Genomic DNA, 12,560 nt, shown 5'->3' with positions numbered 1-12,560 from the left:
TTTCGAGGAAGGCAGCCTTATCTTAAAGGGCTGCCCTGTCCATGCCTAACCGCGCAGGGCTAAGCGTCCCCCTCCCCACACACACTCATCCACAGACCTTCGGGAAGAAAGCAAGGCCAGCGGTCGGGGCTGACAGGGCTGGAAAGCGAACCGAGCGGGACCGGGCCGGGCCAGGAGCAGGGCCCGGTCGCGCCCCGGGGAGCACTTCGGGGCGGTGGCCGTGGCCGAGGTATTGCGGGGGGACGCGGAGCTCCCCGCCGCGCCCGGTGAGGAGCGGAGGCAGACAGCCTTTCCCGCCGCGCGGCCGGGGCGGGGCTCGAGGCGGGCTACTCGCGGCGGGCCCCGCTGTCCCGGCGAGGCGCGTCGCGAGCGTCGCGCGGCCACTGAGGAGACGGCGCGAGCGCGACCGTTGGGTCTCGCTGAGGCGGGGCGGCGGCGGGCGGCAGCATGAAGGTTAACTTGGGCGTCCTCTCCCTCTTCGTGGCCCTGGTGGGAGTTTCAAGCTTCGTCTTCCTTGTGGTGGCCATCGCGACGGACTTCTGGTACATCATCGATGCCTCCAAGCTGGAGACGTCCCGTAACGGCACGGACGCCCTCAGCTCGCACTCGGGTCTGTGGCGGACCTGCCGCGGTGAGTGGCGCGGGGCGGGCCGCGGGGGGAGCCGCCCGCCGCCGCCGGGGAGCGCTTCTGCCGCGGGGCGCCGCATCCCACGCGTGTCCGCCAGCGGCGGGGTGGGAGCGGGCTTTGAGTCTTCCCGGCTGCAGCGGGGGCAACTCCGGCTCGTTGCAGTAACTGCTGCACGGAGGAGCCCGAGCAGGCGGCTGCGGCAGCTGCTTTTTTGGCTTTAGTTGTTCCGAAAAAACAGTCCGCTCCCCTTTCGGTGCCCTTTACCCGTCCGCAGTTTTTTGTCGAGTGTCTTTTGTGTTACTTGCCAAAGGAGACATGGGGATAGCGAATTTTCTGCTACTGTAACCTAATTTTGCATTAACTTTTAATTCAACCTAATTTAATAAACGTTAACCATTTGGAAGGAAAGAGATGTCTTTTCATTTGACTCGGGTAATTAAGGAGCGAAAGTTCTGGGTTAAAGCCATTAAAATGGTAAAGAATAATATCAATAATATCAATGCAAATAATATTAATATCTAGTTTATATACATAAATAAGTAATACTAATATAGATAATGTAAGTATAAATATTATTAATTTGAAATGTTTACATCTAAATAATATAAATATACATAAAATTTACTTAATCTCATACCAACTAAAGGTAAGTGACTAAAGACTGCCCAAGTTCACCAAGTAATTGTATTGCATTTGAACTTGCTTGGTATTTCAGAGTTATGGATTTTAATGAAAGATCCATAAATCCTATGTGGATGTTATAGGACTTTCCTTATTTAGATTAATTTGCATGCCAGGCATATTATTTTTGGTTTTGATTCCACCATTAATAAGAAGGAGTAAGTACTGTGCATCATAGGCAAGAAAGGATGTTACTTCCAGTGGAGCAGGGGAAAAGGAGCAGGTTAAAGGAATTCTCATCTTTGCTGTACCTGGAGCCAGAAGCTGGTCAATGTTGGGTACTGAAAATCTCCTTCTTTCCTTCGCTGCTTAGGAATTGCTGTTTTTTAAAGCAGATAATATTGTATGAATTATATGTACATTAAAAAAATAAATATATTGCAATAAGGTATTTTTGTGTAATTTTTTCTCATTGTTCTTTCCCTTCTCTATCAGTGAGAAGCGAATGTTACCCTTTGATAAACCCCTTCTGGCATGAGAATGCAAACATCACTGATTCACACAGACAGCTTTTGTGTGAGTAACTTCTATATTATTTCCATACTTCTGTCCACCCTTCCCTCCCTCCTTGGCCACTTACAAGGTCCCATTTCTGATTTACAGGGGGAGCTCTTTGAGATAGTGTTTTGACTCTGCTTCTGTACAATATCTGTCACTGCATGTGGTCTTTAAGTGGGATTATTGTTGAAATAACCATCTATTTGATGTCAAGTTCAGCTAATTTTTTCCCCAGGAGCAAGATGTTTCTGCCCAGAATGGCTCAGGAAGGTACACAATTGTTAAAAATAAAAGGGAAGAATGTTCAAAACCCCCTCAAAAGAGTTTAATCACTGAAAATACTTAAGCACACATTTAAACTAATCTTTAAGACAGCTACCCTTTCCGTGGGATTCCTTGCACTGAAAAAACCTTAAGTATGCGGGAACTTAAGAAAATAAATCAATGACTAAAAGCCGGTTCAAAGTCTTTGAAGAACATTGTGTTCAAAAAGGTTACTTTAAGTTTCTAATTGCATTGTTTGATTCTTTTTCTTTAGATTAATTTATCAATGTCAGAATGTTTTCACAAAGTCCAAACTAAAGAAATACTTTTAAGCTTCTCCTAACAGATGATTTAGCTTCTTTTCATCATATTCTGCACTATGCTTAACTCATACACACTTATATATGGGCTTTTTTTTTTTTTTTTTTTTTTTTTAGTTTTATTTACCTCTCCTCTCTCACCCTGGTCATTTTCCCCTTGCAAGCAGAATACATGCTTTTGTCCTGTGTCTTAAAATGGTACTCTTTCCCTCAAAACCAGCCATTTCCCTGAGCAACCCTTCAGAGAGACTTAGAGTGTCTTTAGTCTCTTGAAGCAGCATCTAATGATATAACTAAAAGTGCAGAAAACATGGCAAATTCAGCCTACAAGGTACTGATGCTAATGTAGCTGTGTTGCAACTGTAACTGGAAAGTTAAAGTGGGAGTAAAGTAGGCTACGGAAACAGCCATACAAACATATTGACAGGTTCAACACTAAAAGCACAGATTGTCTCTCTGTGCTTTCAGATTGAAAGGTGCCATTTCTTTAATCTTCCTTCCTTAAGACAGAGGGCCTTCGCTGCTTGATGTTGCTGAAAACTGTGAGGATCAGTGAAAATGATTGTCTGCTGGATCACTTAAGCCTTTGAGCATTCAAAGTTAGTTGAACCTAACCAGACTGATGACATTTTGTTTGTGGGCACTTCAACTATTATGTTGGGGCTAGCCTAAAATTTCAGGATAAAATTATCAGCATTTCAAAAGTTGTGTTCATATTTGCAAAAGATACATCTGTAATTTTTCTCAGGCGAGGAGATTTTAGATTACAGCTCCTCAATGAAAGCTGAATTCTGCAAAAACAAAAGCAGAGACTGTACAGAGCTCTTTTGGTTGTAAAAATTATGTTGGCTTGGAAACAAAGGACAGCTCTTTGGTAGTCATGAAGTGTAAGAAAATAGGGAATATGGGTAAAAATTGGATTCATAACTATGTTTACAGAGTCTTCAGAGCCTTGGAGATTTTTTTACCTCTTGCTCTCATTTCAAGTACTGTTTTTAGGTGGACAAAGACTGCAGATCTGCAAAGACACTTGCAGATTTTATTGTAAGCAGGCATAGTCTGCCTAAAAATGATGAGATAAGAAATCAAAGATACTTTCATTGAAAGAACCTACTAGGTTTGATTAGAATGCCCTACAGAGTGAACTTTTTGATATTCTAGATGTTCAGCTTCAATGCAGTTTCAGTGTGATAAGGCTACAGATGCACAGCAATATCAGGTGAACATAGGAAGTGCCATGTCAGTACTTCTTACTTCTAGGAAATACAGATATTTCTAAGTGACATCTAGGTTTGTTAAGTACTGAGATACTACCTTATACTTCAGCCTTATACTTCTTTCTTAAATATTTTCTGACTGTGGTCACTGAATCATATTTAGGCAGATCAGGGCAAACCTTCATCTTTATCTACAACACATTTTAACTATAGTTTTAGAGGACAGTTCTGGGATTGTGGATTCCAGTGTAGTTACAGTAATTTCTTCATGTGTTGCTATATGGGGCAAACAGGCTAACTGCACAGCTTTAATGAGTTACTTCAAAAAATTATTTTTTTTTTCTCTTTGTGTGCCTATGCACCTGTCTGTGTGAGGCACATTCACATGGAATTATTCTCTTTCCATCTACCCATACACCCATATTTCTCACTGTTTGATTGGCAGACTGAATTTCAGGAGCTCTGGCAAGATCAAACGTGTCTCTTGCGAGTTATTCCTAAAAAGATTTAGAAGGGCTGTTTGCTAATGCAGGCACTTAGGTAACACATTGGGAATCCCATGCCCCATTCTTCAGAGTCCCCATGCTCATCCTGGCATGTCTTAACTAGACACAAGTGCCAAAAAGGGGGGAGAAAGTCTATACCTGAGTGCAAAGAGCTGGGACTAAGTGTAAACAGAAGTGCTAGTCACTGCCAGAAGACAAACCCTTCACATTCCTTCCCTTCACATTTCCAATCTCTCTCTCATTCATCCCCAGCAGATTCCTTTTAGGCTCATCGTGTACTTCAGTAGAGCTCCTGGTAAATTAAAAAGCATTGGATGTACAAGTTAAAGTTCTGTGCTACCAGCAATATTACTCAAGACAATCAACCTAGGTCTTGTTAAGCCTGAGAGTAGATGTATTTTCGCATCATGGGACTACTCTTGAGCAATTTCTCTAATGGATTAGACACAAGCATGCCTCCTCGTGTACATTAGGCTTCCATTTCTTTTCTTGCCACTCTCTCCAGCTGAACATAGGCCATATACCCTCTCTGTCTGCCTCAAACCCACAATATATAAAATATTTTCCTACTACAGGTTACATTATGTCATGGCTATATATTTGTTTATAACATCAGCCACTGTCTAAAGAAATGTACCACTAGACTACCTACCACTAGCTTTTCTGAAATTTCTGCAAATTTTACTGGAGATGTACATTTTTCTCTGTCCCATATAGGATTAAAATGAAAGTATCACTTTCACAATTTAGGCAGTTATTAGGGTCTCTTGGTGACCACTAGGATTAAAGATAGTCCTCTGAAAGTCACCTTTAAAACTGAAATCTGTCAGCAGACACCCCAGATATCTTGTCTCGCCATACGTTCTCCTGTGCCAGCTATGGCAGACAAGCAGAAAGAACAACTTTTTTCATGATGAGCTGAATCCATCTCTCACTAAATGGTAAAAAAAGGATGTCGCTCTGACTTCAAAGGAGGCTGCATCAGGAGTTCTGAGAAGCTTTGCCATTTTCCAGTAGAAGAAACATAACATTCAAAATCACATATAAGATATTGAGGATCATGTACAGAGAGAGGGAAGTTGACGTGTGGAAGGAATGGCAGTATTTAATCTACTGAAAAGTTTTCCCCAAGAGTTGCATCTTTGCAAAATAATTTCTTTCAAAAAAAAAAAAAAACAACCACCCCACCCCAAGTCCCCCCAAAACCCCAACAAGTTACATTGGGGAAAGGTTACTCTTGGGCATTTTTGTAACATAAATATTTTTCATTTACCAATGTCTGTATTGTTAATAATTAGTAAATACTAGTATAGATGTAGCTAAAGACAGCACCAGTGTAATCTCTGCAAAATGAACAATTTTGTAAACATTTCTGATCAAAATCAATTTGTACTCTGGACTTGGTTCAAGTACTTCTTGCAGGACAGATGAGGTGTCAAAAGAACAAAATGATGTGTTTGCTGGATACTAATGTATCCTGTCAAAACTCTTCTATGAGCTTGACTTTTTGGAAACTCAAGTAGCCTGTTCCTATGTGTCTCAGTTATGGCTGGATAGTGACCCCTGCTTGGTAACATAAAAATTACTTCCATCTACATTCTTCTGAACTAAATGCTACATGATTTGCTGATCCTGGAAAGCTATGGCTAAGGTTTATTTAAAGTGTGGTGAAACTTGTTAAATAGATTTTTCTGTGTGTGACTTCCCCCGCTCCTCTTATAGGTTAGAACTAAATTGCCACAAAGTTTTGGTTTTTTGTTTTGTTTTGTTTTGGCACATCAAAGGAACATCTATAACATGTTATTTGGCCAAAAATATAAGAGGCCATTTTGGACCAAAGATGCAAACACTTGCAAAATTCTAAACCAGATAATTTCTTATGAATCTTAGCTTTGCACCCCAAACTGGTGCAGGGTCCCATCTACACTGCAGAGGTGGGGCTAGTGTTGTGAAAAATAACATGAGAGGAACTACTACTACTTAATGGCTGCCTGGTTTGCTCCTGACACACAAACCAGCTGCATTAGGTACCTACAAGGTATGATTAAGCCTCTGTCAATCCTGATCTTTTGTTAGTAACATGAACATCATGGCCAGTGATTGATTTCCTATTACAAGTCACTTTTTAGTGCTCTCCTTTATTCCTGAGCCATCCAGAGATGATCAGTTAATGGATGTGGTTTCCACTTATATATGGCTCGAAGAAAACGTTTTTCTTGTTATAAAACCAAGACTGGAGTGTGCAGCTGCCCACGCACAGCTGCTTAAATTATTCCCCCCCAGAGTATTTTTGTTTTTTCTTTTTTAGACATCAATGTAGCTGGAACCATGAGGCTGCAGACAAGTTAGTGCTTCCTGCAGGGAAACAATCTTTGCAGTATGGGCAGTTACTGATATCTCACTTCTTACAATGTAACAGCTGCCTTGGTTTCTTCATCAACAAAATTAGTTTCATAGTACAGTTAAACTAGGCTGGATTTCCTTACAGCATATGGACCCTGTAACAATTGCTAACCAGCTGCTTTTATACTTCTCCCCACTCTTTATGGGCCTGCTTCATTTTTACTGAGTTACATGTTTATACTCCTGCTCCTAATCCCAGAATGCCTTATTCTTTGGCTGCCATTACATTTTTCCTGGGAGATTTACAGTTCTTCATAATTTTTCCTTTTGGTTTTAAGTTATCAATCAGAAGGAAATAGCTAGACCTGGGATACCTGGCAAGAGCCTGGCAAGTGAGATAAGACCCAAATGACGTACAAAGAAATTCTAACTTAATTGATATGGTCAGCGCATACCTAAACTGATATGCTTTGTTTCTGCGCAATAGTGCAGTGGTCCTTAACATAGGTTCCAGAGAACACTTGCTTTGGTACTTACAGTAGATATTACAATAAATATATACAGAAATCTGAGATAAGTTTAGCATCACTGCAGCTGAAACCTAATGAGTGACAACTTCTGCTGAATGTTCTCATTTTCAACTTCATTGGTATCATAGCAATAGAATGTGAACCACAGTGCATCACATACGTTTATCATTCTACCCATTCCTAGTATTGAAGGCTTTTGTCAGTGCCCACCTGTACTAAGTCTAGCATAATTTTATTTCTACTATCTGCAGTTTGTCTTCCAGTTTAGCTCAGAGACTTGTTACATGAGAAGAGCACAAAGCCAAAACGTGTAACACAAAGTCCAGAGCTTAGCTAATTATCCTGGGGTACCCTAACCCTGTGAGTTCTCATCCACCATCATCTTTACTGAACAGAAAGGAATCCAGGCCTTCGTATCCCTGGGTTTCAAGCCCGGAAGTCTCACATTTAGTCACAGACAGCAGTTCTTTTCTGTTGCTTGTTGTTTCTCTAAGTTGTTTCCTTCCTTTCTTGCAAGCAGGTCAGGCTTTCTCAGTGCGCTGTTTCTTCCTGGCTTTGCCAAGTCTTCCCTGAGCAGCCCCCCTGGTTTTAGCTCCTGCCAGCATTCTGTTTCAGCCAGAGGCTTTTGTCTTTCTAACTGGCTATTTAGTTACTGCTGGGGAAGATAAACAGGTCCTTAATTAAGTTCTTCTGAGCTGCTGCCCTTTAGAGTATTTCTGATGAGGTGACTGTTACAGATTTCTAGATACTATTTGCTATTATAAGCTGTGCAAACAAATCCAAAGTCAGTTTGAAACAATTAAGCTCCAGCATGTTAACAGGAGATGATTAACAAAACTGCTAGACCTGCAGTTGGCTGCTTTTGACACCATTCAATTTTTCTAGTTCATTCCACAGATTTCTGTTACAAACAGCTCATCGACAATTGTGTTGGGTGGTAATTTAGAGATGTCTGCCAAATTCACTGCTCTGGACACACACTGCAGATGTCATTCTTACAGATGTTTGGTCAGACCTCCAGTAAAACAGCTTTGGCTAGCTGATGTAAAACTTTATTAACTTAGATCAAGCAATTAAAGTATTTTTTGCTACAAAAATACTAGAGTGTTTTTTAAATGTTCATCAGTTTGTTTCAGCATTTTCAAGATTAAACTATTGTATTGGACTGATAGGGAACTCAGGCACTGAGAAACAGATGTGGGAAACTGAATTCTGTTTTACAAGAAAATGCACATACCTCTTCTTGTGCAAAGTGCTTAGGTTGGATTTTTTTTTTCAATACTAAATTAAATTCATCAAAATGAAGACAGTTGTATGTATAATACATAATGCATAAATATGTATTTGAACACAACCTAAAAAACATTAAAATGACTGCAAAATTAATGTTTTAACTTCTTTCACAGATGATTATTGAAGGCAGAAACACAGTAAAGATATTTTAAGACATGTCCTTCTATAAACTAATTCTGTCCCTCTAATCAAGGAATATAATGGCATAATATCATATGCCAGACAGCATGAATTCAGATTCCTGAGTGGTTTCCATGGCAGCATGTTAGAATAAGTTTCCCAGGCAGTTGCAGATTTCATAGAAGAAGGACAAATGGGTATTAGGTATTGAACTAGAACACTGGAGGTGATAAAAGTGCTGTTTAACCAAATACAATCCATTAAATATTTGATTTTAAAAAAGCTGCAGGTGATTCATGAGAAATGTGATCCTAGCTGTGTGTAGGGAAAGTGAGGCTCTGTCACAGTGGGATTTGTGGGTTTCAGCTGAGATATCCCTAAACCCTATATTTTCACTGAAAAGGGCATAAAGATAGGAGTTATTCCAATGTTACATGCAACTGTCACAGATCACTAATGTAATCTATGACACTCCCCAGGAGAATACTCTAGTGTGGATTTGTTTTCCCTTTGCTTCAAAAGAAAAGGTTACATTCAGAGCCTTATCTTCTTCACCTGCACTTGTCCTGGCTAAGGTTACAGTCCTAGCTGCAATAGCTGAAATCACACTATGAAAAGGAAAGTCAAAGAAACAGCGACTGTTAGTACTACTGTCCTGAGGTATAGTTTGTTAGCAGCAACTTTGACTAGTGAGGAACACCTGGAAAATCACAAAGCACAGGCCCAGTGATGAGCTTGTTTATGTTTCCTCCCTCCCAGCAAAGCCAGGTCTGAGGCCAGAGTTGCACCATTCTTACATTCTTTCTTTTAAAGTGTTAATTGCATCAGATTTTATCCCCCTAAGGCCTCTTCACCTCTTACGTGCAAGAACAAATTTAAGAGGACACATGGATGTCAAAATGGTGGGGAATCAAAATCAGGAAGCACAAACGGGGCAGAAGACTAGCCTGTTCCTGCTGCCTCTCTAGAATATGAAAACTAAATTGCCTGCGAAATCTCTGCTCTGTCACATCATGTTGCATCATATCCCTGACAACCACTTCTAACTATATAAAACTTCTGAGCTAAGTTCCATGGCTATTTCTCCTCTTGGTATTCCACTAAGATTTGCAAACAGTTTTGTCATACTGGTTTATACACAGTAAGCTGAAGATTAATTTGATTGTTAGTGTCTCAGAATTGCTATAGGTTTCAGTTTCCTAGCCAGCAACAGCAATCACAGCCAGTTTTGCTGAAGAAAAGTCCATGGAGTATCCTCAGATTTAGAAGCTAGGAGAGAAAGTGTTCCCTTCAACACAGAATGCTGAATTTGTGCTTTTGGAACATTACCTGATCCTGATGTGGGTATATGTGGGAGTAAATGTGAGAATATAACACCAGCGTAAATAAAAGGAAATGGAAGAACAATAGGGCCACCTCCCAAAACTTTGTCATTTGCCACATTTTTCCTTGTGAGCATGTTCTGTACTACAGAAACCAAATAATTATGTCTTGAAACCACATTCCAGTCAAGTAAAGAAATCAACAGTGTCTGTCTTGATCTCATGCATGCTGTTCCTAACCTTCCAAGGTTCTAGAACTGAACAGAGATACATACACAATTGTGTCTTATTTTTATAATGATATTGTAGAGGATAAGCCGGATCCTTAGCCAGTGGCAGGTGGAGTACCTCCACTTCACTTCAGTGGGCAGTGACAATGACTTAAAAAAATCGATCATCTGATCACACAGAAACTGTGATCTCTTAACTGACTCCTTTTCTTTGGGAACCGGCTAACGGTGTATTGTTGTTCCTCGGTGAAATTAAATGAGACACTGAAGCCCGGAGCCCTTCAGAAAATGGATTTTAAGTTTTCCTTTCTGAGTAATTCTGCACTTCACTCTAGTAGTGATTCATACTCTAATAAATGGGTACTGGAAGCTGGAATTACTTTTGGTTTTGTTATTCTAGAAAAGGTTGGGTTGAACATTGTGAATAGGTTGCATGAGAGGGAACAATGACACAGAGATTGTTTATGGTGGAAAAAAAGAGTGTGCTATGAAAAAGTACATAGCAACCCTCTGTTTACACAGCTATTAAAATGTTATAGGCATCAATAAAGACTAATGTAAAACATTTAGCATGGGAGGAAGCAACCAGGATAGGTTAATGTACTTAGTGAAGCTGCTGTAGAAAACAATGACAGACACAGACTCAGGGCTGGATGGGAAAATTTACCTCTAGTTGATGGTCAGCTGCAACAAAGGAAAAGGTCAACAATTTGCTAGATCAGTTCAGCAGAGGACGTGTGATAGAAAGTACAGCATTCAACCAAAGCATCTGCTGGATCTCACCACCCAAACAATGCCAGTCACTGTGATCTGTATGATTCAGATAAACAGCTACTTTTTTTGAGGTTGTCAGTGACTACCTGATATGCAATGCATCACCTGCTATCCAGTTAGGCTTAATATCTGAGAACAGTTTAATTGCTTAAATATATACATGTAGACATATCCTTTATACTTGTGGTCATTGAAACACATGCTGCGATGCTGTGAAGGGCTTGCTCTGTATGGTACCTTTTCCTCCATACCATATATTTGTCCTGCCAACTTAAACTGAAAACCCAAGAGATTGTCCAGCTCCTTGTTTGCGCAGCACATAATAAGGCTTTGATCCTGATCAGGTGTTCTGCACTCAATAATTATTAGTAGGTCCAATGACACCATAATAAAATATTAAAATGTTAACAGTCTTCATTTTTCTTCAGACATGCATGGAACATTTGTCATCCTGATGCCCCTCAGCCTGATATTGATGATTTTTGGAGGAATGACTGGATTCATCAGTATTCTTGCCAGGGCCTACCTACTGCTTCTAATGACGGGACTGCTATTTCTTTTTGGAGGTACTATATAAACTCCCAGCTAAACCATTTTAAATAATAAGAGATTGTATCTGGGAAATATCACTTTGTCTTCCAGGGGAAAAAAGCTAAGAAAGAGTTTACTTTCAGAATAATGCTGGTGTTCATTCACTTGGTGTCTGCTCAGCTCCTGACAGGATTCTGCAATAGAAAACTGCCACTTAGAGTCAGGAAAGACAAATAATCACAGACAACCATACATCCTTGTGGAGAGAGTCACACTTTAAATAAAATGCTGTGCCCATTAACGCAAAAGATTTAATACCTTCTCAGCACAGCGCCCAAATTCTTTACAGACAGGGTAATGGAGAAGTGACTTTGGAATTAGTAACACATAGGGTTTGATAGCCTTGCACAGATCTTACAAATGTTAAGAAAACTGGCATTTTTTCAAAGGCACTTGCATGTTCCTGAAAAGGGTCTTGCTAGGCATTCCTGGGTTAGCTTCACTGTTAGTTTTGAACTAGATGGTGTCCCCAAACTGTGGGTCACAAGAGAAAACCCCAAAGAGTTATTTTAGTTGGAGTGTAACATTTCAATTTGAAGCTAGTAACGTTCTTTTACATATTGCTTTTTAATATTGTTACTATAAGCAAAGCCTCTGTGTTTTAGAAAGTCATTTATGAATTAAAACTAAAAACATTCTGTCAAAGTAGGAAAACTGGGTTTAAATCCATCTCCATTTTCTTCTCCAAATACATTTTGAGTAGTGTTTCACAATGTAATTTGAAACAGAAATTTTTTCCAACAGAAAAGGGGATCCTCAATATTTACCTTCATCACCTGATCATACAGTCCTGTTTCTAAGAAGACAGTGATAAGAGATTACTGGAAGCAAATGCTGCTGTCTCAAAGTCTTGACTGACTTTTTTAGTCTAAATGCTCTTATAAAGACCAACATCCCCCACTATGCTTTTCTTCTGCAAAAAATAAAAAGTAACTTCTATTCCTTAGAACATCAGAAAGCTGTACTCACTAAAGAGGCTTAGGCTATTTGAAAACTACTCCAAATAGCAAGTGAAAGATGAAAAGCTGTGAAGTGCAAAGCACGATTATCCTGCTGAGTGGAGTACTGTGCCTTTCTAAGACACTTGGGATTGCAAAAAGGAAAAGAAAACACAAAGACAATTTTAGGAGAGGGGTGCTTGAATATGTTCTGAAGATGCAACTATTGCTGTTTCCCAGGACAGCATGAACAGACCGTAGGGTGGCCTTTGGTGTGAGACCAGACTGTTGTCCTGCTCAGGCAG

The 12,560-nt window shown here is 40.2% G+C and overlaps 1 protein-coding gene across 6 annotated transcripts in view; it reads left to right on the top strand.

Annotated features, from left to right (window-relative positions):
* The first annotated feature begins 358 nt into the window (after positions 1-358).
* TMEM114 (transmembrane protein 114) overlaps positions 359-12,560 on the top strand; it is a 173,168-nt gene continuing 160,966 nt past the window's right edge. For all 6 annotated transcript variants that reach the window (XR_012837914.1, XR_012837912.1, XR_012837913.1 and 3 more), the window contains exons 1-3: positions 359-631; positions 1,745-1,825; positions 11,155-11,292. Coding sequence is in view for 1 of the 6 variants with exons in the window: in XM_075767810.1 (XP_075623925.1) it covers positions 448-631; positions 1,745-1,825; positions 11,155-11,292 (403 nt within the window). In the remaining 5 variants the exon portion in view is untranslated. The remainder of the gene's footprint in view (positions 632-1,744; positions 1,826-11,154; positions 11,293-12,560) is intronic.

The sequence above is a fragment of the Balearica regulorum genome, chromosome 15 (genome assembly GCF_011004875.1).
Source record: "Balearica regulorum gibbericeps isolate bBalReg1 chromosome 15, bBalReg1.pri, whole genome shotgun sequence".
Taxonomy (NCBI): domain Eukaryota; kingdom Metazoa; phylum Chordata; class Aves; order Gruiformes; family Gruidae; genus Balearica; species Balearica regulorum.
This window is presented reverse-complemented; position numbering and strand designations above follow the sequence as displayed.